Genomic DNA, 27,900 nt, shown 5'->3' with positions numbered 1-27,900 from the left:
CTTAGGAATGCTGACCTGATCTGCACCCTGACCCCCGCCCATGGGCTGAATTCCCGCCTTGACCGCAGCCTGCTGTGGGGCTGTACATGCTCATAGGGTCACTATCGCTGGCCCCACTCTGCTCCCATGGGACAATGCCTTGCCTGTGCCACTGCCAGCTTGGCTCCAGCTTGCCTGTCCAGCACAGCATCCAGCCCCTGCCGCTCGCCAGCAGCAAGCCAGGTGGGGTTCATGGCACTGCTCCCACTGAGCTGGGGTTGGTCTGAGACATTGGAACAGGCTGCCCAGGGCAGTACTGGAGTCACCGTCCCTGGACGTGTTCACACACTGTGTAGCTGAGGCCCTCAGTGCCATGGGTTAGTGGTGGCCTTCGCAGTGCTGGGGAACCGTTGGACTTGATGATCTTAAAGGTCTTTTCCAACGCGGCTGATTGTGTGATTGTATGATTCTATGAACTTCAGCCTGCAGACATTTTTGCTCTTCTGCGCCAGTCTGGCTTTGGCTTTAACCTAGCCTAAAACTAAAAGGAAGACCCCCCAAAATCGATTTAGATCTGTGCAGTTCCCTGTACACTTCCTCACGCCGGACCGAGCACCCGGAGCCGTTGTCCCCGAGAGCCGCGCTGGGGCCCGGCGGGAGGGGCGCGGGTCCTCCCCTGCGCGGCGGCCGGAGGCTGGGCGGGCGGTGCCGCGCCGCGGGACAACGGGCGGGTCCTGCCCCGCCGCGGCCACCTCAACGCCCCGGGACCCGGCCCCGCCGCCGCCGCCTCAGCGCCCAGCCCTGCTGCCGCGCGGGGAGAGCGCGCCCCCTGGGGCCGCGAGAGGGGGCGGAACCCGCAGCCCCGCCCCTCCGCTGGCGGCGCCGCATCGGGGCGGCCATTTTGTGTCGCTGCGCGGTCGGTGGCGCTGGGCTCGGCGCGCAGCGGGGCCCGGGGCGGTTCGGCTCCGTTCTAACCCTTTTTCCCGTACAGCTCCCTCGGTAAGAGCGCGGCGGCGCCCGGGCGGGCCGGGCCACCTGCCCTGCCCAGCGCTGCGGGCCCGCGGCGTGGCGGCAAGGCGAGGGGAGGGAGGCCGGGCGCGGCGCGGCTGGCACGCGTCCCCGCGCACAAAGGGCCGGGCCGGGCGGCGCCTCCCGCGCTGCGGGCCCGGGGCGCGGAGCGGGGCCGCTTCCGCCTCGCCGCGGCCCGGAGAGCTGAGGCCGGGGGGGCCCGGGCCGGCCCCCGTCCGCTGCCTCCCTCCTTCCCTCCGGCCGCGCCCCGAGCCCCGCGGGGCTGCGCGGGCAGGTGAGTATGTGCGGGCCGAGCGCAGGCGCCGAGGGCCCGGCCGGCGGGGGCGGCCGAGTGACCTTGCGGCGGCAGCGGAGCCCGGGCGGGGGCTGTGTCGGCGGCCGTGCGGGGGTTGCGGCGCCCCGCGGGCCCCGATGCCGGGGGAGCGGCGGGGCGGAGGGAGTTGCGCGCCCAGCGGCGCGGTCCCGTTGTTGGCGCCTCGGGCCTTGGGCGCGGGGCTCGTCCCGTGGGGTTTCGGCCGGGCGGTGGCGGCTGCTCCTCGCCCGGCCCCGGGGGATGGAGCGCGGAGGAACCTCGCGTGGGGCAGATAGACCGCAGGGTGTCACCGCGGCCGGGGCGGGTCGCTGTAGGCGGTGCCGCCAGCTGGAGGCTCTGATGTCCCGTGAAGTCTGGAGAACGTCTCCATCCCGCCGCGTTTTGTCCCTTCAGAATGTCTTTATGGAGCAAAAATAACCTTGGATCCTTGCTTTAACCCAAACGCTGCTTCATGTCATACCTGTTGAAGCATAGTATCGGGAGGCACCATGTTCTTTCTCCTGACAGCCCTAGGCTTAGCTATGGCTTATTGCAGTCGATGTGGATTATTGCATGGATGTGCAGACTGTGGTCACAGCGGGGCTTGGTTAATCAAAGCAGGTTGTCAGTACAATTTTGGGAAACTCTTGTATCTCCTTTACCTGTTGAAAATCCTCCTGGTACCGAAGGTGTTTCCGTGATCCCAGACTGTCGTTTCTAGCTGGAAAGCTTGAAAATAGAAAGGATGTTGGAACGTTGATGAGTCCAGAATGGATAAAATAAATGTCTTCTTTCTGTGTACAGAATTTAGTATTGTGTGCTGTAGGAGAATAAACCCAACTGTTAAAAACAGTGCTAATGACTTAAAGTAACCTTCTGTTACGTATCAGTACAGAAGCTTGTAACTGAGCATCTCTGTAACAGAAATGCTCTTGATCTGGGTTCATTTCTTTTTCTATAATTGAGCAAGGATCCTTTCACAGACCAGTTTCCAAAAAAAGCCACGTGAGAAAACTTACAACAAAAATCACTTGTAGTATAATTTTCTCTTTAATTTTTTGTGTAACTTTTTTAACAGTTCTGGAATTGAAGGTGATTTACTTGTTATTGACCTGAGTCAGCTTGTGGAAGAGCTCAGTTTATTCTTGCTGATATGTTTGTTGGTGTCTCTTGAATGGAAGGAAAATTTGACTTGAGCAGTCTGAGGGTAAAATCTGCTTGCTTTTAATCCAGAGTAATTCATTAAGGTCAAGCTTGGAATGAGGCTGGAATAGTAATTGCTCATAACAGTGCTGCCTTGACTGAAATGTAGGAAGCGTGTAATTAATTCTTACCTTTAATTGGATAAGTTCTCTCAAGTACTTTCTTTTGCTCTTGTAATTCCTGGATAACCTATGCAGTGATATTGACCTAAATTCTCCCCCTTGGTCAGGAAAGGAGGGTGCGATCCCTGATTTAATTGTCGGGGATAATAAATTCTCTGTAACCACATATTTTATTTATGACTGCATCTCCCGAAGCTGCGTATTGTCTGTAGCTGTGATTTGTCAGACCTTGACAGGAGCTATTGCTGTGGGAAAGCTGTCCTGTCACTTGTCTCCTCGTTTCTGCCCATATGGCACTGCCCTGCACAGATGTGAGCACTTGTGCAAGTGTTGTGAGCCGAGCTAAAGAGTGTACACGAGGCAGGGCGGAGGATTTATTGTTCAGCCCCGCAAGTGGTTGTCATCAGTATTTAAATTGCATTCTTGATGGTTGCCTAATTGTGTGGGTGCAGTGGTTTAAGTTAAACAAAAAAGAGAAGTTGCGTATACTTTGGACTTAATGGTTCATCATGTTGACAAGTCACGTGCAGTGCTTGTAATAGTTCATTCAGCAGCTGAACAAGTCTACTTCTTTCTTTTTTGTTTCAATTTATTCCTTATCATCTTCGTACTTGTGTTCTTTGCTTGCCTACAGGTTTATTTTGACTCGTGCTTCCTGTAGGAAAAGACTTGTTTCAGGTAAGAAATAGCGACTTGGAGCTGTTGGTTTGTCCTTGCTGTCAAAATGCTAATTGCTACATCACCTATCTATTCCAAAAAACCTTTTAGAACTAGCGTCTCTTATTTTGTGGATGCAGGATCGTGCACATGTGGATGTATAACGTGTCTGTGCTGACTGACTGCAGAAAATAGTGCATGTTGGCATATAAGTACTTCTCTTTGAGGCTTGATGTGTGTTGCCATGCATTTGTGTGGTTTTCCTGGGCTTGAGCACTTTCAGCCAGCCTTGTTTCAGAATAGCCAGCTGCAGCCTGCCTTGTTTTTTTAAGAACTCCATTTCAGGTGGGTTTATGAAACAGGTTAAAAAGAGCTACAGCTGTCTCCATCTGTGCTTTTAGTTCTTTTAACAGAGCTACCTGCATTTTAACATCTGTTATTGTGGGGTTGGGTTTTTTCAATATGAAGTTAGCACCAAAGAGCTTTCCTGATCTTGTTGCTGATGTTAAAATACTGGTTTCAAAATGGACTTCTCTTTCTTCTACTTATACTCAGTGCTTCTTTCCCAAGGAAATGGAGAATACACTCTTGTTCCACAGAGTGCTTATGTTGGGAAGCTATCTTGAACACTTCTAGTGCTCCAGTTGTAGAACTGAGCATCCTTAGCTTAGGGGGACAAGTCTACAAGCACCCTTGAAGTGCACCCATTTCTTCTTGTAATAAAACGGGGGAGTATCTTCCTTCTCAGTGTGGCACAGACACAAATGGTTTGTCTGCTTAATGAGCTATCTTAAATGAAGACAAAATCAAAGCTTATGGCAGTGTAACTTGCAAGATTTCCCTTGGTTTGACTGTCATTACAGTGTCCTCTTCTTTATCAGCAAGTAAGGTAGGTCTGACCCTGTCCAGTCAGGAAGGAACTGAATAATGAAACTGAGAATGCCACGTGTGTCAGAACATTGTATACCGACTGGCTGGAAATGATGCCCTGGGGGGTTTTCAGTGGCCAATATTGCAGGTGCTATAAATCATCTGTGAAAAATATTTCTCAAACTTTCTTTTTATGGATTTTACAGGTAGATTTCTTCTAAGAGTCAGAAGCCCAACTCCAGTTACTGCTGCAGGTACCGTTACCAGATTATTTTCGTGCTTTCCTATTGGCTCCTTCTAGTTTTGGTCAGAATCTTCTCCTCTCATAGCTAAAATACATGTTGATACTCTCTGATAAAAAAAATCTTAGGTTCAGCAATCTGCTGTAAGTATACAGGGTGCTGCAGGAACAACCAGAACAACCTCAAAGCTGGGGGCAGGACATCTGGTCTAAACTGAGGAATGAATTGGTCAGCTTACTGACCAGCACGTAGCCTTAAGTATTAAATTTCTATCTGAAACATGGATTTCTCTAGAATACCAAGGTACTGCTTGCAGTAGGGATGTAGGTGGTAATACTTCAGACCTACTTAATACTCAAATGTTTGTGCTGACTTTAAAACATTGGCATTGAGTGCAAAACTGTGTTAGACTTGGTAATCTAGGTGGTGTAGCCAGTATGGATAGCAGGCAAATGGAAGTTCTCAGACCCTACCCATTTCTTAAAGGTATGTTCTTTTAAGAAGAAACCGGTTGTCTTTGCAAAATAGTGAGATTGTCACATGAGGTTCTGAGCTCATGTGTGGTTCCTTTCCTCATCTGTTATGCAAGGCCACTCTGACAGTTAGCACCTAGACCAGGGTTGTACAATAGGTTCAGCCTTAGGCTGCTGCAGCACCAGCCTAAACCGAATATTTAAATACATTCTCACTGTAAGTAAGTTTGTCCAAGGAGTTCTGTGGGGTTTTTTTGTGGGTTTTGCTTCTTAAGAAGTGTAGAATAACAAAGAGAATCAATCCACTCTTTTCCTGATTTCATTTTGATTTGATAAAGGCACTCTAAGCCCCGGGTAGAGTGCCTTTTGAGGACAGTTAGACTTGGTGCATTCAGAGCCATGGATAGCTTTATACAGCTTCAGGTAGAAAACCAGGAGAAATTGCATTGGTTTGCCCAGTCCGTGGGCTAAATTAGGCTTCTTGGCATAATACAAATGGCTGTAGCTTGTTCCTGCTGCTCCTCCTGCTGTCTGGAGAAGCCCCGCATGTCTTAACACGAGTGTGGATGAAGAAACTGTTATTTCTCATATGACCAAAACGCAGATCCCTCTGCCACATGATGAAAGTAGTTTATCCGACTGAGGATGTCCTCACTGACAGGAGAGGACTGTGTTTGGTCATCTTGGTTCATGTTTGCTCACGTGGCTAGACACGCATGGATCGATGAGGTGAACTCTCATGATTTGGAGGTTGTGCTTTCACAAGAAACAGTGCAGCTTGCTTGAGCCGTCTGCAGGTCTTTTGAGTTGTTAGATGTGTGAACTCTTAATTTCTTTGAGAGAATTCTTGTTGTCTGATATATTAATTTGCACCTTAAAATATCCTTCACACTAAATATATTCTTCCTTAACTAAGAAGATCTAAAACCAGAGATGCTTAGAAGTTGCTAGAAGCTTTTTCAGTGAAAGAAATGTTTAATGTAATTTTTTTCCCTTCATTTGTTAGGCTGCTTTTTTGTGGTGTTGGAATTATTTCTGGATGCAAGAAGGGATTTTTTTTAATGTGTCTCTGACTAGTTTAAAAGATACTCCTAAATATTCAGAAAGCATCAGTCTTTCTGTAGTATGTCTTGAAAAGCCAGGCTTGTGGTATCAGAGTTATACCTGTGATTTAATCTCGTTGAAGGCTTGTATCTCACCTCAGGTATTGGTTTGTTGTTTTCTATGTTATAAATAACCTGTAAGTACTGGAAAATGACTCGTTAAAATTTATTAACCATCATGGTATTGCATCAGAAATCCACCAGTATGAGCAGGAATTGCGTGTTACATCAGAAGTGAATCAGTTGTATGAATCCCAGCCTGCTGTCGTTGTTTGGCAAAAGCATTTTGATGTACTTCCAAATCTAGAACACTCAGGCGTTCTGACCCTTCCACTCGGATTTGGCAGTTTCAGTTTTGTTTGTGGGCTGCTTCTCATACTTGGTATTTCAAAATTGAGGCTTTCTCTTTTTTTAGCTGCTGTCCTCAGAGTTAAAGACTGTTTGGAAGATGGGAGTATAATTGATGCAGTGGTGTTTGTGGGGGTTTCTCAGTAGTAGCTCTCGTTAAACCTCTCATTAAACTATAAGGAAAAGGTGTTAGATTTGGGGCAGATTGATTGCGTTTAGGTATCTTCGAATGTTTCAGATACATTTGCTTAGAAGTTTTATATGCCAAATAGTAGTTAAATAGAGAAGTGGGGAGAGCAGATAAGAATTTCTGCAACTGTAGCAGAGGAAGGGAAAGAAAAATGAGGTAAAGGGGTGGGGATGGTGAGCTCATGATGGTCATTTATGCTGCGTCTTTAGCCTGTCATTTCACTAAGAATCACCAGGTAAAACTGACTGTGATTTCCCTGAATTGCAGCTTATGGTGCATTTAACATGTCACTGATCTATTCTTTAAATGTTTGCAGACAGTACCTTGAATTTTGAGTTACTTGCATAACAAGGTTTGGTAGTTACACCATCCACTTGCTTAGTTAATGGCGTGATTCTGAAATACCTGGGGCATCAAAGTAGGAGTAATGATAAAGTTACTAGTGGCTTCTCTTTGGCAAAGGAGAAATAAATGTTGGAGAAATTTGATGTGGGTATGTGGATGGAGTGTCTGTAAGGATCTCTTTAATGTCTAATTTGGATCATATCAGCCTGCTGACCATCTGTACTGAAATACTTTCAGATTAAATGGATATTCCAGAGGTGTTATTGTATGTTTGGGGTATCAGTTGCTGTAGAGAGAGTATTTTTTTGAACTCTAAATTACGTTTAGTCTTGGAATTCACATGACTTATGTTTTTCCTTCCCTATAGTTGTACAACAGTGTTTGGAATGTTTGCAGCCGTATAAGCAACGAGTTTCTTCTTGGTGAGTATAAGCATGGGTCCTTGTATTTGTTAATCGTAGCTTTTCTTTAAGCTTTTGAAGTTTTGCTTTGAAATTCAGGTTTTTCTTAATTCTTGCAGAGCCACTGTGGATATTTCTCTAAATCAAATCCTTATATTCTTGAAACAAAGACTGCACATTTTCAGTGGAAAAAATGGCAGTTTTGTTAAAGTAGATTTTCTCGAATGTGGTTTCATTTAGGAAAAACCTGCTTTATTTTCTGTGACTTAAACGCTTTTCCCGAATCTTTTTGCTTGTGCAGTGTTTAAGAGTGTTTGTCTTTTACCTTTAGTGTGTGACAGGAGAAAAGAGGAGAAACCAGAACAGCTCAATGAGATACGATTGAAAAGAATTCTTTTCAGCAATGAGTATTTCTTTAATTGCACTTGGTAATTCAAATAGGTTTTATTATAGGAAAATATATTATTATCCTGTGATCTTAGGCAGGGTGTGAGGATCTTGATCTGGGGAGGGTAACTTATGTTTGCTGACACTTTTTACTTTTGTCACAGAGTACTTTAAGTCTTGCCTGAGAGGAGAGCAAATGTAGGTTTTCTTATTGGTGTTGGTTTTGTTAGTCTACTACTATAGAGGAAAGATAGGAGTCTGAAATAAAACACTAGATCTTGTGCTTTGAGGGAACGTTTCAGTGTTGAGGAATTAGCTGTACAGTGTTCTTGCTGTGGAAATTTTCAGTTATCAGTTCAGGATGTGGTTTCAGTGTTGCTCTGTCAGAGAATTTATTTGCCTGTGTAGTTGTTGATTGAATCTGGGAAACTTTTAAAGCAAGAGGTGAGTGCTGGTTAAGATCTAATTGAGGATCATACATGGTGCAAAAAATAAGAAGTGCATGTAGTCTAGTGTCTTGTTTGAAATGCCTTTTGGATAGAAAAAGGGAGGTGATGCAGTATTCCATGGAACTTGTTGCAGTGTCTTCACATCCAGTTCAGATCTTTTTCCCATTTCTGCTCCTATTTCATTAAAAAGAATGAAAATCTGAAAATCTGAGGCATTGTGTTTTGAAATACCAGTGCTAAGGACATCTGAAACTCAGGGTTGTGTCCCAAAACTTACTCATCTTGCTATGAAATGGTATGAATAAGCAAAACATGAGGCAGGGGCACAGGCATCCTTAGACGAACAGCTGGTACAGAAACTGTTTCCAAGTTAGCACTGTAACAGGGTGGTTTTGTGTGAGGGTAGAATACAGTGGGGCATACTTCTTGGCCACAACGCTGCTGTAGGCAAAACCTGGTAGGCAAATTTTTGTCTGCAGGCAATAAAAGTCTGTTGGTTTTGGCACTGACTTGGGAAGCTGATGACAAGTTTAAAAGTGTTCTTTAAATGTTCGTGAGACTTGTACTTAGTCTTCATAAGGTGCCATTAGGATTGTATAATGTAAATGGTGTCTGTAAATGCTGTTTTGTAGTCTGATACAGCCATTACCTTTTCTTATCTGCAGGTGTGTGGCTTCAGCACAGCATGGCTGTGGTCATCCACTTGCAAGGTCTTCCGATTGTGGCGGGGACCACGGACTTCTCTGGATTGACCATCCCTGATGGGGGCGTGCATGTTGTAGGGGGTGAACTGGGTGAGGCTTTCATTGTTTTACCACTGATGAGGATGTGAGGCTTGGTGTCATGTATGCAGATGGTAAAAGATCAAAGCTAACTATTGCAGAACAATAAAAACCTGATGTGCAAAATGGGATTGGATTTAGTCCTTGGTAGTTTTAAAATGGGCATATAGGTGTGCTAGCAGTTGAAGCACTGTTCAGTGCTGGAGTGAACAGTAGAGTCAGCTTAGGTGTTGTGGAATTGACTGTAAACCTGTTATGGCATAGAAGCTGCTTATACTGCTATACGTGAAGGAAACAAAACGAGCTTGTGTCTTGTTGCTTGTATAGGAGCTGCAAATAAAATCTTGGGGCTGCCTTCAATATCTCAGTGCATTTAAACTGTGCTGCATCTCCAGTGAGTGCAGGGCAATCTCTTGCTAGTTGCTTTTATACCCTGATTTTGCCAGTGCTTGTTATTATCTCACTACCTATCCGACCTACCATGTAGTCCTACTGAATCACCAGTGGTGTAGAATCCCTGATAGGCATTGGACAAGAAGCTCACCATCCAGAATAAAACTTAATACTACTTTGCACTGAAAGCTTATATTTATGCAAACTGTCAAAGTTTACCATGCTCCTTTATCAAGTCAAAGAACTATGTTTTTTCATGGAGTTCCTCTTTCTCTGTTGTGCTCTGATGAGGGGGAATCTGTGGGTTTGGCACAGATGCACTAAAGAATGAAGTTGTTAAGAGGCTGAATTGTGGGAGTGTATTTGTCATTCTTCTGAGTTGCTTATGGAGTATTGAATTGAGGCAGTATGAAGTTTGGAAGCGGGACTGAGTTTGGAGGTGGGGGTTTTGGTGTGATAGTACATAGGGGTTTAACCTTACCTACAAGTGATTTGGAAAATGATGTTTGCAAAGGTAGGTAAGGTTTGAAGAAGGCTGCAGTGGTTCTGCTGTTTCCAGCGAGAAAACAGTAGAGGCTGTTACTAGTGAAAGAGACAGTTTGCCACAACTGCTTGGTTTTTGCTCGCTATGATAAGGTGAAAGATTTCTCCAGTTTCCAGAGGAACCTTCTCCTCTTGGGCACTAGTGATGTGCCAGATTTGGGGCTCAGCACTGACAGAGCTTAAAACAGAAGAGAATAAGGATGGCTGCAGGCATATAGGACCTGCATCATTAGCAGAGCAGGAAGTGTATTTTAGGATGAAAATAATGATCCCTAAAGGGATCAATATTAATGTAACTGTATTCCCATTTGCATTGCCCTGATAGAAATGTGCCTTCCTAATTGGTACCTTTAAGTATCTGAATAGTCGAATAATCTTTAAAAGCTAAATTACCTGGTGACTTTTATGGGGAAGAAAAGGCTCTCCCTTTTAAATGACAGATACGTACTTTCAGTGATGTAGAAATATTTTCTGTTGGAAGTAGTAACTTGTTTAAATCCTAGAGCGTTTGTTCCTGAAACAGGTCTAATCCTCATAGTGGAATAAGAAGCTTTGGAGAAAAGCCATATAGCTTTGAGGATAGGCCTGGTATCTACCCATTGTTTTAATGGTGGTCTTGAGCACTTGAGAATTATGGGTTCCCAGAGTTACCGAAGTGAAAAGTCTGCTCCTGTCTCAGTTTGATTACCGAGCTAGGACAAATTAATTTTCTGCTGAAGAAAATCTTAGGTGTTCTAGTGAAGTGTTCTTATTTCCGAGTCATAGTTATGACTCTGATTAGTCTGGGGTTGTTTGTTAATAATGTGTTTTGATGTTGTTTGAGGTTTTTAAGTAGTCCTTGCAGGGGAGGACAGAGGCTGAAACTCCTGAAGCAGAGGCGAGTCCCTGTGTTAGAGCTGTCTTTCTGAGAAACAAAGTTCTCTGCATGGTCAAGGTCCTGAAATGTGGTTGGGCTTTAGTGTTGTCTCTTAGCCTTGTTTGTGAAGAGCTATATGATGGCTCCCCGTGCAGCTCATGTCATGCATAATTTCAGTTTTCCTCTACAGCTGTGTGTTTCAGGTTAAATTGTTGAGATACTCTATTGAGTAATTCCTCATGTGATGTTCTGCTAAGTCTGTATCTGCCTGAGGAAGCTGTTCCTGAATTTAGCTGCGAAAGAAAAAGCCTGCTATGCAGGGCTTGCAGAGCACGGCTGTGTCAAGGGTGCCTCCGTGGCCACACTTGGCAAATGGCCTGGTCTAAAAAGTGTGTTGATGGAGTAACTTTACCCTGTGATAGAAGCTTGATGACTCTCCTACAGATCTTTCATTTCTGAGCCACATTTGAACTTGAGAGTAGTTCTTCATAAAATAATGTCAATCCTTTTGTAGATGCAACTCGGTTGATATCATTGCTGTTTATGCCTTGTGTGAACCAAAATGCTGCTGCTTATTTCTGTTGCCAGTGCATGTCTCTTTATTCTTCTAGTGCAAGACTAGAAGGGGTTTTAGTTTAACTTGTGTCCATTTTATATGCCTTTAATTGAATCATCAAGTACAGTCTTATTGTAAAGAGGACAGTATTGAATAAAGCAATTCATATTTTTGGATCTTGTGAGCTTGAAGACTGCAGGAGCGGATCATAGTTTGTTCTTACAATTGTGGGAAACGACTGACAAAAAATTGGGAAAAACAGCTCCTTATCAAGCTTTCCAGTAAGCTCGATGTACCTTCAGAAAAACTACTTTGGCAAGATTTCTTAAACCTTTTGTATTATCTGTTGAAAACGTGCCTTAATGAAGAGTATTTTCTGGTTATAAATGGAGAAGTGGGAAGAAAGCAATGCAAATATGCAAGCAGCATAGCCTTTAAAATCAAAGCAACTACGTATTGCTAGCATCTTTGAACTCTACTGCATTTGTAGTGATGAGGTGACATAGTGTTCTGGAGTGTTTCACTAACATGGTAGCTGTGAAAGATTGTTATTGTGTTTGGTTTTGCCCACTTCCTGTTTACTGGATTCCTTGTTTTCATCAAAACCGGGAGGGGGGAAGAGAATATTATGAAACTTCCATCTCAGTTGTGAATAAACATTGGGTTGCAGAGTTCTTAATTGACCTGGAACTTGGACCGATGGACAAAGATTGAGCTTCAATCTTTCATGGTCCAGTAGCTCCCCTGTGGAGCACATTTTTGGAATGGTTCTGCACACTGTCACTTGGGAACCCTGGTTTGAGATGATCGTCCCCATGACTTCCCGCAAATCGTAAATACAGAGGTCCCGTAACATCTAGCTTTTGGGGGATTATGGTGCTTAAGCTTATTTTGTGTATGTCTTGATTAGTGATTGATATTTAATTGCATTTTTCAGGGGAATAAAATCAGCAGTGTTGATATTACAAAATGACAAAACATCCTCCGAATAGAAGAGGGATCAACTTTGAGGTGGGAGCCCAGTTGGAAGCCCGTGACAGATTAAAAAACTGGTATTTTTTTAAAACCATTCATATTATATTAACTCTAAGTCTTTAATATCTTAAACATTTTGTATTGGTACAATATTTAGAGTTCTGGTCATTGGTTTGTAGGAAAGTAGTTAATTGATAAACATTTATATACCAGTGGTTGTAATGGGCGCTGGATGGTGATGTGTTGTGCTAGCCCTTAAAAAGTATACTGGTCTGTCTGGGAAATAGGACTGCTCATCTGGTGGGACTTCAGACTCTGGTACTTGTGAATTTGCACTAAGTTCTGTGCTATACACAGGTTCCAGAGCAGTCGTTATGGAGAGGTAAATCCTTTGCAGTACCCAATGCTCAAGGCAGTTCCTTGCTACTTCCTTTCCCATTGTTGTTGTGAACTCACAGGCCCTGAAGTCGGATTGAACTTGTTATGGCCTTTGCTCATTTGAGGGTGGTCAGTGTTAGAACAAAAAACTGGGTGGGAAAACATACTCCACACTGAGAAGTCTGCTCTGGAGCCTGTCTTGCAGACTTCAGTTGCGAAGAAGCGTAGGAAGGGGAAAAAGGGCCTAAACGCTACTTGAGCTAGCTTTGAGCCTTCTGACTAATCATTGTAGGAAGTCAGCTCAAAAGTTAGCATTGAATAATGCACAGGGAATGAGGCATACAGTGAAAATTGCTGGATTCAAAGGCTTTTTAAATACAGGAATTTGGTTTTAAATAGCCTATGTGAGTTAGACATGATTGTGCTTCAGGCCCTGGAACCTGCTGGTGGGTTAAGTGTGCAGAAGTCGGTGTTGAAAACCATCTGGACATCCCAGAAGGATGGAGCACTGCCTTAGACACAGGGTGCTTGTTCCAAAGCATCTTGGTTGCATGCAGAGTATTTACGTACTTTCAAGGCACAAGGGGATTGGAATTGTGAAAATGAGCAAGCAATATTGTTCGGAAAGAACATGAAGTACAGCATTAACTCATGCTTGAATGTTATGTTGGTTTTCCTGCATAACCAAGAGTTGCTTAGATAGGGCTTCAGTCTGAATCTGCATGCATCTTTGTATTCTTGAGCTTTGTACAGCAAAAGAAATAGTCATGCCTACAAAAATGTGATTTCTTAGGCTGTCTGTGGTGTAGGCTTGTTAAGATGCAGTTCAGTATAGATCGTGTTTGAGTAAGGCTGATAACTCATGTCCATGACTATCATCCTTCTGACATGTTTGGGTGACAACAGTATGGGCATACACCTCTTAGATGGGAAAACTTTGGTGGGGAATTCAACACCTCCTATGCTTTCTATTTATCTCTTGGCTTAAACTTGAATTTTGGATATGCTGCATGTCCAAAACCAAGCTGTGTTGTTTGGTTTTTAAAAACAGTTGATCTTAAATAGCCTGTCTTATGCACATTGTTTTGCAGCTCCTTGATCTCACAAGTTAGCTTACAGAACTGGAGTTAATAACTTCCTTTTGCATGCCAAGCTTTTGAAACCTGGTTCAGAAAGTCTGTGTTTCCTTGACTGGTGATCTGTGTGTGTGTTTTCAGGGTCTGTGAACCAAAATTGGTGAGAGCTGGGGAGTATATTTTCTCTTAGCAGTATCAGTGGCGATGGGCTGACACTTCCCCAGGTGTGGATTTGTAGAGGACAGGATGCTTATTTATTTCCCCTGCTACTTTCACCTGCCACTGTATGAGCAGGACCACTCTATGGCACCAGTGTGCTCCTCTTACATGGATGCAAAACTTTGTTCGCTGATACTTGCTTTCTCTGGTGCTAGACCTTCAGAGGTCCAAGCTTTTCTTGTCTGTATTTTTATTGTGAGGTTGGCTCTTAAACATAGGCAGAAGTTTCTTGTTTGCTCAAAGGGCTGGCTTTGGTTTCTGTGCTCAGTACTGCTTCTCTTCTCAGATGGCAGTAGTGCTTTGGGAAGTATTTAATTTCCAAGCTCAATTTACCTGCCTTTCGTAGCAGTGGCTTGCACCCTGCAATGCTAGTTCAGGACTTTCAGGGTGTTTGGTTGTGATGCCAACCCTATTGAAGAGGAAAAAGAAATGTGTATGCCAGCAGGGCGGTCAGTGCAGAGTCTGCTCCTTGCCAAAGCGCTAAGTGAATTTTGTATATTCAGAGCTCTTACTGCTTTGTGTTTACTCTGGAATCATAATGTTCTGGAAGTGCACTTCAATTCCTGGTGCAGTTGTTTGTCACTTCCTAGACTCAAACTGCAGTGAGTACACCGAGTACTTTTGGTGCTTGGCTTAGTTCTTAGGGCTTGATTGATGCATCAAAGCTGTCATGAAAGACTTGTGATGGTGCCTGTTGACCTTGGGGTGCTAAAGGAGGAGATCTCTGGCCATCAAGTAGTGCCTCTGTGCATGCTGAAAGGTCTGTTGGTTGGTACGTAGTGCTGGAGTTCAGAGGATGGAGATGTGGGACTGCTCCAGTGGTGCAGCTCTAAATAGAGAGATCCCAGAGAGGCTAACTATGATGATGTACATGCACATGCTGTGCTGGTTGAATTGGGTTGGATTTTGCATTGGATCATTTGAACTCCTCAGTGCTGACTAACTGCAGACATCCTCTCACTGAAAAGAGGATGACTGCACTGGATGCCTGCAGTAGGCAAATGATGACACTTCTTGTGTTACCTTGTTGTCATGTTGTAATGACACCTCCTCAAGTTCACTCTGTGACTAAAATGGATGTGAAGAGACTTCTGATTCTGGTTGAGCCTCTCGAGTATTGAGAAAAAGATTAGTATGTTGCAGTACTGTGCTACCCTGCTGAGGTTTAGATTGTCAGTCCCACAAGTTTAATTGTTCATGCTGCCAGGACTTTGTGCTGCACTCTGAAGGGAACTGGATACTGATTTTTGTTTATTACCTCTATTTAATGATAGGCAGTTACTGAGATATCTAAGAATAAACTATGTTTAATAGAACTATGTTTTTTATATGTAGAAAGACTGTGACTGTTCCCCACTCATGAACCTGTGCAGGGTAGTCCCTGGGGTTACCTAAATATGAAATATGTTGACTGTCACACAAAGGAAGTTACTTCATTCCTAGGAAGCTGGTAACCAGTTAGAGATGTCCCTGCCCTAAGAATCTCCCATATGTCTTCCCTCTCCTCCACAGCCTTTGCTGCATGTGTTTTGATAGCATATTGGGATGAACTAAAGGCATAGCATGAGGCATGTGACAGCGAGTGTTAGGCCGGGCCTCAGTCTGTGGTTGCAGTGCAAGTCTCTGGTGTGGCCTGTTCGTAGGTCTTTTTGGACAAGTCCTGACTGGACATGTCAAGTTGGCTGAAGAATTTCAGTTGTAGGTGGCTTTTCATCCTTGGATGGTTGTAGAATGATAGTCTCTGTCGCCTTTAAGTCTTAATTCCAACATGTCTGGGTTTTATTTTTAGCATCAGGCTTGAGCCTGTAGAAATGCGATTTATTTCTACTACCACTTCTTCCGTCCTTGTAAGTGTGAGTTATCAGGTAAAGAGTACTTGTGGATTTGTTTGTTCTTTGGTTTTGGTTTTGGTTTTTTCTTCAGCTCTTTGTTGAAGAACTCAGTGGGGCATTGCCTTTTCTCCACAGATAACTGAAAACACCAACCAGTGAAGATTTTCTCCTGGCACTATTGTTACAGAGGGGGAAATATCAATACTTGGGATGTTATCTTCAGTTGGGATAGTGAAATATGCTGTGATTCTGAAATACTTGCTGAAGTTAAGAAATTACCAATGCAATTAAAGAAATGCAGAGTTTTTAAGGTCTTCCTGATTAGAAACAACTTGATTTAAGGCATCTCAGATTCCTGTACTTGTAAAATACTGAGACAATTTTATTTAAAATTCCCAGGACTTTGCAGATGAAGTTTAACTTTGAGAATATAGAACTTAAATGAGCTTTAGTGTGCCTGCTGGGCTTTTGCAGTTACACTGGGAAGATGATTCATGAGGACTGTTGATGGATGTCTCAGAGAAGTGAGTGTATTCCAGGTGTTATTCTTGGTAAGAGGGAGCTGGAGCTATCATTTTTTCTCATATGTGAAATTTCTAGGTGTAGGGAAGGTTTTTCTGACTTCTGATCTCTAGTTACATTTTTTCCATCCCGGACTAAGAACTCAGTTGTTTCCTCTTCCCGCAGCCAGTGTTTGCCTTGGCTGTTCACTTTGGGGGTTGTTGTGTGCTGAACTTAATTTTGTAGTATCTTTATTGCTTATACAAGTTATACATCAAATGAGATTGTAGAAACTAAAGGTTAAGTGTAGTTATTCTGCTCCCCATCACATGTGATGAAGCAGATCTTCAGATGTTTTGCTTTTGATCATGCAGAAGGCTCCATCTGTATAGTGTTTTGTGCTGTAGTTAAGTGTCTGAGGCCACTTACCTTATTCTTCATTGAAATATTTTAATCTACCTTTTGACCAGGTATCCAGCTCACATTGAAGAAATTGATTATGAAGAGGGAAAAGTGCTTATCCATTTCAAACGCTGGAACCACAGATACGATGAATGGTTTTGTTGGGACAGTCCTTATTTGCGTCCCTTAGAGAAAATACAGTTAAGAAAAGAAGGATTACAAGAGGAAGAAGGTTGTGCAGTAAGTAGAAAATAGAGGACGTTTGAGTGTGTAACAGTTTAATGTGCAGTTGTATGAATTATGAGCATTAAAAAGCTTCACTGTTGCTGTGTTGTCTCCTATGTAAGTTTCATGATTTATTCTAAATATTGGAAAACTAATAATTTAATGTTTTAATGAAGTTGTACGTTTCAGTAATTCTCAGATGAAAACACTTCTGTCTTGTAGGGATTTCATATAAATGATCAGGTGTTGGCATGCTGGTCTGATTGTCGCTTCTATCCAGCCAAAGTTACTTCTGTTAACAAAGATGGTAAGGGGTCACTTTTTGTTTTGTCATGCTTGTTAGTAATGCATTTCTAATTGTATTCTAACCTTTTGTGAAGGTGAAGAGGTAGTACAGCAGGCAGAAAACTACTGTGAAAAGCTTTATTTTCAATTGTATTTTTTAGTCTGCCATCAAGTTTTTTTAACCTAACCTCTCATTCTTTTCATGACATAAAAGAACTTTCTGCTGGGTCAGTAATTGCTTTAAGTATATATTTGGGAAAAGCTGTTTCTTCTGGAGTTTATTGTCAAGAGATACATGTAACTGCAGTAAAACTGGTGTCAGAGCTCCAAAACCCCTTTACAAATAGAAAAAACAACACAGCCATGCTTCTCCTCATCCTTCTTTTTTAATATCAGTAAGGAATCATGAAGGACTTGTTGTTTGCTGTGCTTTCTTTAGATTGTGTGTTACAAGATTAAGGAGAAAAAGTCTGTGTAATTATCTGTTGGAGTATTCCCCCAAAACTATTTGGGGTTTTGTGAGGCAAGTATATCTAAGGAGCAACACTAAGTTTAGTACTAAATAACACTAAGTATACACCTTTATGCTTACCAGAATTATTTTTGGTAATGTCACTGTTTTGCCCTTACCTGGCCTGTAATAAGACCTCTGCTGTTGAAGTTTCTAACACCACAGATAAGGCAGCTTTTATCTAGAGCTGGAATATTGGAGCTGTTAGCAAATGCTCTGTTAAAAAACTTCTGATCTTCAAGCTCTTCTGCTTTATTTTCAAATTTTAGGTACATACACTGTGAAATTTTATGATGGTGTAGTTCAGACTGTCAAAAACATTCATGTCAAAGCTTTTTCCAAAGATCAGGTAAGTATTGTGTGTTTGCTTCTAGAGTATTCCAAATTGAATATTGTGCATGGTTGAGGGTTGACTAATACTCATAAGAACTACCTCAAGAATCTTCATTGCCATGAGAAATAATTCTACCATATTTAACCTTAACTCTATGAAGTTGAACAATCTTAAGAAATATTCTGCGTAAGAAAGGCAAAATATTTTGTCTCTCCTCTCTCCTTTAGGGAGTTTCATGTTTCTGAATAGCTTTGGGTAGGTTTTGAAAGGAGTATGTTGTCTTCATTTAATGACTGGCTGGGAAGATTTCTCTTAACCCAAGAGATAAGTTGTGTTAGAACATTTTGCTTTGTTCTTCAGCATAAAAAACATAAAGGGAGAATCTCCTAGTGAGCTCTGTTTACACAATCAGAAGTAAAGTTTAAAAATACTTGAGCCACTGGAGAGCTCCAGATTCCCTGGTGAGTCTGAGTTACTTAAGGTGTGGATTCAGGTACAGTACAAGTATAGCAGCATGCTGGCAGTGGAGGGAAAGTGTCTTGTTCCTGTTCATCACTAGGAGAGAGCCCCAAACCACCCAATTCTGAAGGCAGCAGTGTAAGCTGGTTGTCTATTCTTTAATGTCAGTGCTGTTCCGTTCCTGTGTAGAGGGTGTAACATGCTATATTGAACGGTCATGGTAAATGCTGATGACCTGCACTGTGAATATACTCAGGCAAGGACACACAGCTTTTAAGAGATCAGGAATATCAAGAGACAATTCAGACATACTGTATTTATGGTTCAATTTCTTGAGAATAGTTTGATTAAGATGGTTCATGTGTGTTCCAGTACCACATACCCAATTCAGATTGGATGGTTCTATGGGCAGCACAACTGATGAAACATAATGCACATGACAACAAAAAACCAGCAAATCTTTGCCATTGGGTTGTGTTTAAGAGTGAATCTGCTGCAGTGTCCTGTTGAAGCTGCATGGGTCCTCGAACAGTTCAAGTGCCTATTAAGTTTTAATCTGTGGGTTACAATAGAGTGTATGCTTTTGTCCTGTGAAAAATTGGACAAGGATGCAAGTCTGCTAAATACAAAGGTGAGGGAGGACTCTGAAATTGCAGTAAGTTAATTTTCATATGTTGTTCTCTTTATTCTAGAATATTGTGGGTAATGCTAAGCCTAAGGAAAGAGGTAATGAAATTCCATCATCTCCTGAAAAGCAGGAGAAATTTAAAGAACAGAGGAAAGCAACAGGTAATGCAAAGAAAGACAAGGATGAAAAGACATTAAAGACTGAGAAAAGAGTTAAGCAACCTGATAAAGAAGGAAAATTGATAGGCATTTCGGAAAAAGGCAAGGTTTCAGAAAAGAATATATCTAAGAATGGAAAAGAAGATAAAGAGAATATATCAGAGAATGATATGGAATATTCAATAGATACACAAATTGAGAAGAAGCCTGAGAATGACAATGTAAAGAGTCCACAAGAAAACGTGAAAGAAACTAAACGAAAACGTGGAAGACCGCCAGTAACTCCTCCAACGGGTATGTAAATGTTTAGGCCGTATGTCAGAACCATTGTAAACTTACCTAACGGAGCAAGAAGTATCTTGCTGTTTCACAGCCTAAGTCTCTAGAAACTTTTAAAAAGGTTTAAACTCATCTTTGTTCAGGCTTGGTTAGGACAACCGAGAGCATCCTTGTCAGGCAGGTTTGGAGCTTCAGTGGTTTGGTCCGAGATTACATTTAGGCAAATAATCTTCTCTTCATGTCTGCAGTAGGATTAACTGCTGATATGTAGACTTTGGGAAGCCAGGTGAAACTCTTTATGCAAGTCCAGTATTGTAAGCTGTGAGGCTTGGGAATTTGTTTTACAGGTTCACAGCTTCATATCCAGTCAATTTTTGTTCTCTATCTAAACACATAGAGCAAAGTTCTCAGACTCTGCAGCCCATAACTTTGGAGTTAAGACGTCGGAAAATACCTAAAGGAGGTGAAGTTCCATCAAAGCGTCCCAGGATTGATAAAAACTTGGGTGAGTATTTTTTGGTATTCAGCTCTCACAGTATTTGTACATACAAGTTCTTGAAGCTTAAGTGGAGGGGGGAAAAAAGTCTGTGGTATTAACCTTGAACTGTGATACATGAAATGGCTGAAATGCATCACCTGTTCTTCTTACGTTGGCCATTTGTATGCAGCATCATTGTGCTGGAATTTCCTCCTAAGTTTTGGAATAAAGGAAGGGGGTTTCTATAAAGGAGCCACATACTGTGAATCTTGATGCAGAAGGGGAGGCAGCAATTATATTGCAATACATAGAAGATTATAAAAGCCTTTTTCTAGTTGTAAAAACTTTAATTACTAGATGAAGGATTTACCACATTGCTTAGCAAAGAAACTTTAGTGCTAGGTAAATTTTCATGTCAGTGCAGTCTAACAGCTTTTACTTTATCTTGGTATACTGTGTAGTGATGTCGAACTTGAGTGTGTTGATGAGGAAAGACAATTGATTTAGTGGTGAAGATCTGAAGAAAGCTGTCTTTCCCTTCCTTAGGACCACAGATGTTAAAACTTCAATGTGTATAGAGTCAAAGTTGGTTTTTGTCTGAATTGTCCCATTTAACTTCTGGTATTACATCAGTGGGACAGTTGCTGTTTAAAGCAGTGCTTTACCAGTAAGATACTGATCTGTATTCTTACTTCAAATCTGTTTCTAAAAGAAAAGTTGAGCGACCTGTAACATAACTGTTAATATAATTGTAGCTTTTACAGAGAGGTCTAATCGCCAGGGCTCTTTAGCTTTTGCTATTATCCTCAGTCCTTAAACACACTTTCAAACTGCCACTGGGAGGGGAGATCCTTAAAGTTTGCTTGGGAGCTATTTAGTAATCCTGTAACTGCAGGGTACCATTAAATTTGTCTATTCCAGCTCAGGATAAATTGAAGAACTCTTCAGATAACCCTGAAAAAGACCAGATCAGGAGACGATCTTCAAGACTCTCGTCTAGTATTAGCCCTGAGATTTTAAATACAGATCATGTCACAACTTCAACAGAAATTCAGCCTTGGAAAGATGCAGTATCTGACCAAAAGGAGTCTGAGAAGGGTAAGCAGCTTCCTGGTGCACTCTGGTGGCAGTCATCTAGTTGTTGCAAGCATGATATTTTCACTTGCATATCCTGCAGGCTCTTCATCTGCAACTAAAACCTGGTTTAATCAGCAGTGCAAAGAAAACTCAAGGAAAGTTTATATCTTTCTGTACTGCCTTTGATTCCTTCTCCCATCAGTAACCCTAGTATTCCCCTTGCATGGTGGGAGTTTTTCTGGTAGAGGTATAACTGGCCTTGCAAAAGGAGAGCTCCATAGGCTGTAAAACAACTTAAAGGAAATGGAGTAGTTTATTTTGTGGTGGTGGTTTTTTGGTTTTTTTTTTTTTTTAAGGATGCAGGTTATGCTTGTGAAAATGAGGTAATTACAAAGTTTTCACACTTTGAGATTGAAGCAGTAACCCAAATGCTAAGCTTACAGTTTAATCCTGTTGTTCAACCTCAAATGGGATGCTTTTATTCTTAGACTGGGTGGTGATAATGCTCCCTTTTTCTACCCAGTGCTTCACTGCCTTTCCCTTTCAGGGGGAGCTCTGATAGTGGTTTGAGGAGACCTGTCCCATTTTGGGCCATAAAGAGTTAGCCTGGATGTTTCTAAGGAGCTGTAGATGTAGAGGGTTGCTACAAGTAGCTGTGTTGTTAAAAATACAACAGCAAGCATCTGAGCGTGGATGGCTGTTTGTCTCCACTGTAATGTGATGAGCACATACATCAGTGTTCTGGAATATGCCTTTGTGTGTATTTTACTCAATGAAATTTTTTCTTCCATTCTAGTCCAGTTAGAAATTCCTGTTGAATCTGACCAAAGTTTCAGTGAACAAGGATCTCCTGGAAACACATCCCATAGCACAGCACCCAGCACAGATGCCAGTTTACAGGAAGAGAAGGTTGAAGACACTGAGTCTTCCTCTGGAACTGTCAAAACTCAAGAACCTTCTGCTGCTCCAGGTTCAAATTTTGATTTCATATTTAATATTGATGCATTTCTTAAGGCAACTGCTGCCAGGTGTTTTGTGCTTGTATGAGTGTCACTTACAAAAGTTGTGTCATTGCAGTGTTAACCATGGAGAAAAATGCATATTTTTCTTCCCTAGAGACTCAGTTTTAATCTTACGCTCTGTAGATTGACAGCAATCTTTCAAAGAGTGGAAATCATAGTTTTTAAACGACTGGGTGGAATATTTTTAGCATGTGAATGATGAAATTAACAAATGCTTGTTTTCAGGTTATAATTTAATGTTTGTCATTCTGGATTAAGTTGGACTAACATCTTAAAAGAGCAGGTTCTTCTGTCATTTCTGTGCTGCACGTATGTGGAAGCATTGGCGTTCAGTAATCCTGATTGTGCATTTCTATATCCTTATGTTTTGGCTTCTGTTATACTTAAGCCCTAGACTATTCAGAGGTTTTAGTGCAAATTTATGGAATAGTTCAAACATTGCAGTGTCTGTCTCAGTAATGTATATATTCTATTTTCTCTTAGCTGGGGTGTGTACTTACCTTTTTCAAATTAAAATTTCCTCTACAGATAGTAACTATGCCAAAACATAGTGCTGTCCCGTGATTATTTCTTGTAACTTAAACACTTGTATCTGCAGCAACCTGGGGAAACTTGAACTACAAAGTCCCTGGTTTATGCTTTATCAAAGAAGCTTAATTTTAAGTGGAGCAGCGCATTTAGAGGGGTTTACAGTTGCTCAGCATTGCTAATATGTATGTGCTAGCTGTCATCATGTTGTTTGGTTATTCCAAATTTGCCCTCCTGCTTGCATGTGCTTTCACCCACTCTCGTGTAATTGTACAAATAAAACACCCTCTCTCTTTGCCATTGATGTGTACCTTCTGTGCAGGAGGGAATTTGCCTCTTCTCCTTTGCTTAGGTTGGATGGAATGGTCTTCTAATATTTACAACTTGGAGCTATTTTGATCTTGCTCTCCTTCCTAAGCAGGCTGATGAAATATCCTCCTGTATTCTAGCTATGGTATATCCAGAGCCTTTTCAGTTGGTGTGTGTTGAGGCCATGCCTTTCCTGTCCTATGTTCTGGCAGTGAGTTCAGAAGATGCAGAGTGGCTGCAGTATCTTTTTGCTAGTCAGGCAGCTGTGTCCTTGTCAGTCTGTAAAGTACTTCTGGGTTTCGCTTTTTTAACTGATGGGCTGTAGCTTGTTTTGGCTCATGAAGGCAAAACCGCTGTTGGGTGGTTATGCCTGAACAGAACGTTAATCTCTCCCAGTAGCAAGGAAATGCCATTACTCTCTGTGTTAGCTCTGAGTACGTGATTCTTGACCCTGTTGGAATCTTGTGCTTCAGGCAAGCAGAAAAAGTGGTGGCTGTTGTGACTCAAGCCGTAGGCATGTGAGGTGTGCAGGTATAGGTCTGGCTCCAAACAGGTACAGTGAACTGAACTGCTTTGAGGTGAAGTGTGCAGGACTTGCACCTTAGACACAGCTCTTCTAAGAGATAAAACAGGTTGTAGCAGTTCGAAAATGGAAAGAATATTTAGTGTGTCTGAAAATACTCACTTTTCAGCCTCTGACAAGCTATTTAATAGCAGAGGAGGTATGGCAAAGCTTTCCGCTGCAGTGGATAGTCACCTTTTCGATATGCTTTATGTAGAAAAACAGCATGATATAAAACTTTTTAACTTTAGTGACCTTTCATGATAAACTTACTGCATTTCTTAAAGCGAGGTTTTTCTAGTTGACAAACATTTAGCCTTTTATTTTGTAAATTCCAGCAAATTTTCAGCTTGAAGTGTAGCATTTTTAAGATGACGCTTATCTTTGTATAAGCTTTTAGATACTCATTGAACTGCAGATTGACAAACCACAGCTTTGATAAGGTCTGAGAATTTGGGGAATGGTATATCTTGGTTTCTTTAAAGAACACACTGTGTTAATGATCACAGATGTTCTTCTGAACAGTTAATGCAGTATTAAGAAAGCATCTGTTACCGTTGCCTTTGTAAAATAATCCAGAAGTCGTCATGGAATAGTCTCAAAAATAAAGATGATTTTACTTGGTACCATAACCTGTGTAATCACAAAGCTTTGGGGTTTGTGATCAAATACCATGAAAAAATGCCTCCTGCAAGGGCATCTATTTTCTAACTTCAGGTGAGCTTGTGTGTGTGGGGAGGTCTCTTGTGGACTCGGAAGCTTCACATGGTGACATTTTACCATAAACTTACTGCTGAACGTGGTCATAGCTCAAACCTTGATAATACAGCACGATGAGAAGCGAGAGGCTGCTGATTTGAACACAGAAGAGATAGGGGTTTTTTTTTCTTTGGCACTTCTTTGAGTCTCTGTGCTTAACATTATAATGGCTAATTGAATGCCAAGTGAGGAGTTTTCGTTTTGGTTATAAACATGGAAGAAAGGAGAGGTGGTAGGTCTATCATTAACTTTATACTCGGAGAAAACACCCACCAAGCTCCTGTGGAAAGGCAAGTGACTGAAAATCTGAAGCTAATATAGCAACATTTTCTCTCCATAGAAACCAGTTTTAGTACCATGTGTTGTGAACAAAACTTGTGTACACGTGCAGGGCTGGAAGTTCCCCCCTTTAGATGTTGTAGTGAGTTGGCTGGGAGGACAGGCTCTTCAGAGCCTCTCCTTGGAGCTTCCTGCTGTGCCCTGGCAGCAGGCACTTCTGTTGTGCTACTTGTAAAGGAGGAAGATGCCCCCAAATGTGTGGTGATGGTAATAACTAAAGCTTTGTTTCAGACTGGGGGATTGTCTGGTTTTGTTACTCTGAATAGATGCCTTTGTATGTTGCAATAAGCTTTTGTCTGCTTTGCTTCCCCCTACCCCATATCTTGTTACCTCTGTTTCTAAACTTCAGGTAAAGTGATCTCATGCTCTTCTTCCAGCTTGTAGCTCATCAGTTAGAAGCCATTCCCTGTATCTTCTCCAGAATTTGTCCGTCTCAATGGAGGGGATGTGTTCTGAGCTTGGATACGGGGTCTCACAATAGTTGTGTGATTCTGTAATGGTTTTTGTTGTCATCTTTGTAATATTTTTTGGCTAAATGGTCTTCGGACCCCATTACCTACTTCTGTGGCAGTGAAGTTTTCCAATCTTCATGTTAGTTATTAAATAGAAACAAGTTCTCTCTCACTGTCCTGAATGCTGGTTTTTAGCTTCATGGGCAGGAGAACCTTCTGCAATTGCCTTCACTAAACCCCCAGACTGTTTCACTGACCATTCCTGAAACACTTTTTCATTCTTTATAAATGCAACTTTTGATGGTATATGATATGTTTCAATTTTGGTATTGGCAAACTTTGTCATTCAGCAAATGTGATCCTATTGTCTGGCTTTGTTGCAATCTTTTTACCATAATTGCTTGAGGCAGCATCCCTGTCAGCATGTTCTTAATATGGCTATGCCAAAATGTCTTTCACCTTGTTGTTATCTTTGTGAAACACCCAAGAGCAGTGTCTTCATTTTTACTATTTTCTTCTCAGAATTAACTGATTATTCTTTTTTAACCAGTCTGTGCATATGACTTCTTAATCCTTCCCTGTACATCAGCGTCCATAGTACCATTACTTGTTTTTTTATCTATGAATGACTTCAAGTTTTGTTTCTTTGTCATAACACGGTATTTAAAAGCTGAGTGTGCTTCAGATGCAGTTATCTACAATGCTTTTCTTACCTGTGATGTAACCTTTAAGTATGCAGCTCAGTAACACCATTTGTGTTGCTACATGCTGAAAACTTCTGACCAAGCTGTGCTGTGTTCTTACACCGAGATCGAGTTGACATTACCTTTAGCACTCCCATTCAATGCATTCCTGCACATGTGCACTTGTGGAAAGTCTTACTCTTTGCTTATTCTTGTTTGTGATGTTTCTGGGTCCTTTTGTGTTCCTTTTTTGCACATGCTTCTGATAGAGTGTCTTAATTCGTGTGCTGCATACCTTCAGTTTTGCATCACTGTTGCTCAGTCTGGGTCTTAGCTTTAAACAATCCTCCAAGTTTGAAAATACTTGTCAACATGGAAATAATATTTGAGTACTGGCAAAAACAAATGGAAAAATTATACTTGAAAGCTGTTTTCTAAAAAAATGACACCTCCTTTCCATTGTCTGTAGTTGAGGGATTTTTTGATGCTGTGTGTGTATTAGCGATGGATGATTGCCTGGATCTCTCTATATTTTTGTGTTTCCAAATGGCTACCTCTCCTCTGTTGTATTAGGTACAGATACTGGTGACAGTAGTCTGATGTACTCTTAGTTCAAAGTGTTTCTTAGCAAAAACATGAATAAAAAGTTTCTGAAATGCTGGAAAAGAAATAAGGATTTACCAGGTCAAGTTTAGGTATCGGCCTGGGTTGCACGACAGTGCTCTGTAAACCAGACACCTGAAAGTGTTCTTCCATTTGCTTTTTTTGAGAAACTAAGTGTAGCTCATAGGGGACATTTTGTAACAGATACAAGTAATTTTCCTATTCCTTAGTTTCAGTCTTCAATTGCTGCTTGAAAATTGAAATAAACTTCCATTTTACACGAGAAATGCAGTTCTGACAAACTGCTTCCATTGTTCTTGGAAGTAACCAGACCTTGGTGGTAGGACAAGGCATCCAGAAAGCAAGTAGCAAAAATACTTGTGAGCAAAGCAGCAGAACTATTTTCCTTGGAAAGTGCTTTCACCAATGATGTGAACAGTTATAAACAATTAAATAAATGCTTAATAGGACGTAACCTTCAGCATTCTGACTAAACACACAATCTCTGTGTAATTCAGTTTCATATCTATATTAGCACTATATACAGTGACATTAGCAGTTGGACAAGGGACTCATGGAAGCAAAATGTCATTTTCTAACAGTAACTCATTGATAAAAACACTGCTGTTATAACAAAAAATTTTTGAAAGCACAGTAGGGTAGAGTTTTCCCTTCAAAGCTATTGAGCTTAAAGGCAGATACAGCATTAAAACTTTATTTTTAGCATTTTATGGCTAACGTTTTAATGCATGCCCATTTCTTAACCTTTTTTTTTGTTGTTGTTGTTTTAAGTTTAGGAAACCATTTGATAAATATAGCAAATGCATGGGGGAATTTATCTGTTTTGTTCTTACAGTAACAAAACCTTGTAGGAGAGCAGATTTTCTTGCATCAAAAAAAGCTGCAACTATTGATCAAGATCACAAGTTTAGATGCAAGTTCTTGGACTGTTCAAAATCCTTCCGCAAAGCCAAGTTATTGCATTATCACATGAAATACTTTCATGGAGTGGAGAAGGCTGCAGAATCACAGCAGAACCCTGTAAAAAGAAATATTCAAACCAGAGCTTCTTTGGCTTCTGAAAAAGCTAATCAAGAAAGGTCAAAAAGAGGACGGACCACGGCTGGTTCATTGTGTAAGTATGTTGCTGATCTCTTCCTTTTTTTGAACAGCAGCAGCAGGCAGGACAAGCAGGAAAGAGCAGAAATTTGGGGCTGAAGGAGTCTCTTTAGGGCTCCATCTTAGCATCTTTGTGCAGCAGCAGCAGAATACCTATAAATGTGTTTTAGAGTAGATAAAACTGAAGAAGTTCCCTCATCTAGAAATACAGCTCATGTTCTGTAATGAACCAACTATGCAGTTTCTCTTATTTCATTGTGAGAGCTCACTTGAGTATTAAACCTCTGTTCTTTTTTTCAAAACTACAATTCCCTGACTTTAACACCACCCCCCCTCGGCTTGACACGTATCTAAATATACTGTTCAAAGTGTTTTGTCCTTTTCTGTTATTAAGGAAATGGTCTGAGTAACTCCAGTTCTCTCCTATTTCTTACTTAGTCTTCACATTTCATGGTCTGACTTGAAGAGTATACTTGACTAGAAATCC

The 27,900-nt window shown here is 41.6% G+C and overlaps 1 protein-coding gene across 9 annotated transcripts in view; it reads left to right on the top strand.

Moving 5' to 3' along the window:
* The first annotated feature begins 678 nt into the window (after window positions 1-678).
* The window catches only part of PHF20 (PHD finger protein 20), a 51,797-nt gene continuing 24,575 nt past the window's right edge, over window positions 679-27,900 (top strand). For 2 of the 9 annotated variants that reach the window (XM_030502908.1, XM_030502906.1), the window contains exons 1-14: window positions 679-978; window positions 3,260-3,303; window positions 4,359-4,406; window positions 7,221-7,275; window positions 8,756-8,884; window positions 12,158-12,272; window positions 16,672-16,843; window positions 17,051-17,135; window positions 17,894-17,973; window positions 19,110-19,497; window positions 19,880-19,987; window positions 20,882-21,058; window positions 21,834-22,007; window positions 27,151-27,429. In XM_030502908.1, the coding sequence (XP_030358768.1) occupies window positions 12,190-12,272; window positions 16,672-16,843; window positions 17,051-17,135; window positions 17,894-17,973; window positions 19,110-19,497; window positions 19,880-19,987; window positions 20,882-21,058; window positions 21,834-22,007; window positions 27,151-27,429 (1,546 nt within the window). In that variant the 5' untranslated portion in view covers window positions 679-978; window positions 3,260-3,303; window positions 4,359-4,406; ... (1 more) ...; window positions 8,756-8,884; window positions 12,158-12,189. The remainder of the gene's footprint in view (window positions 979-3,259; window positions 3,304-4,358; window positions 4,407-7,220; window positions 7,276-8,755; window positions 8,885-12,157; window positions 12,273-16,671; window positions 16,844-17,050; window positions 17,136-17,893; window positions 17,974-19,109; window positions 19,498-19,879; window positions 19,988-20,881; window positions 21,059-21,833; window positions 22,008-27,150; window positions 27,430-27,900) is intronic. The other 7 variants (XM_030502907.1, XM_030502904.1, XM_030502910.1 and 4 more) reach the window with 5 other exon arrangements.

The sequence above is a fragment of the Strigops habroptila genome, chromosome 13, assembly GCF_004027225.2.
Source record: "Strigops habroptila isolate Jane chromosome 13, bStrHab1.2.pri, whole genome shotgun sequence".
NCBI classification, from domain to species: domain Eukaryota; kingdom Metazoa; phylum Chordata; class Aves; order Psittaciformes; family Psittacidae; genus Strigops; species Strigops habroptila.
This window is presented reverse-complemented; position numbering and strand designations above follow the sequence as displayed.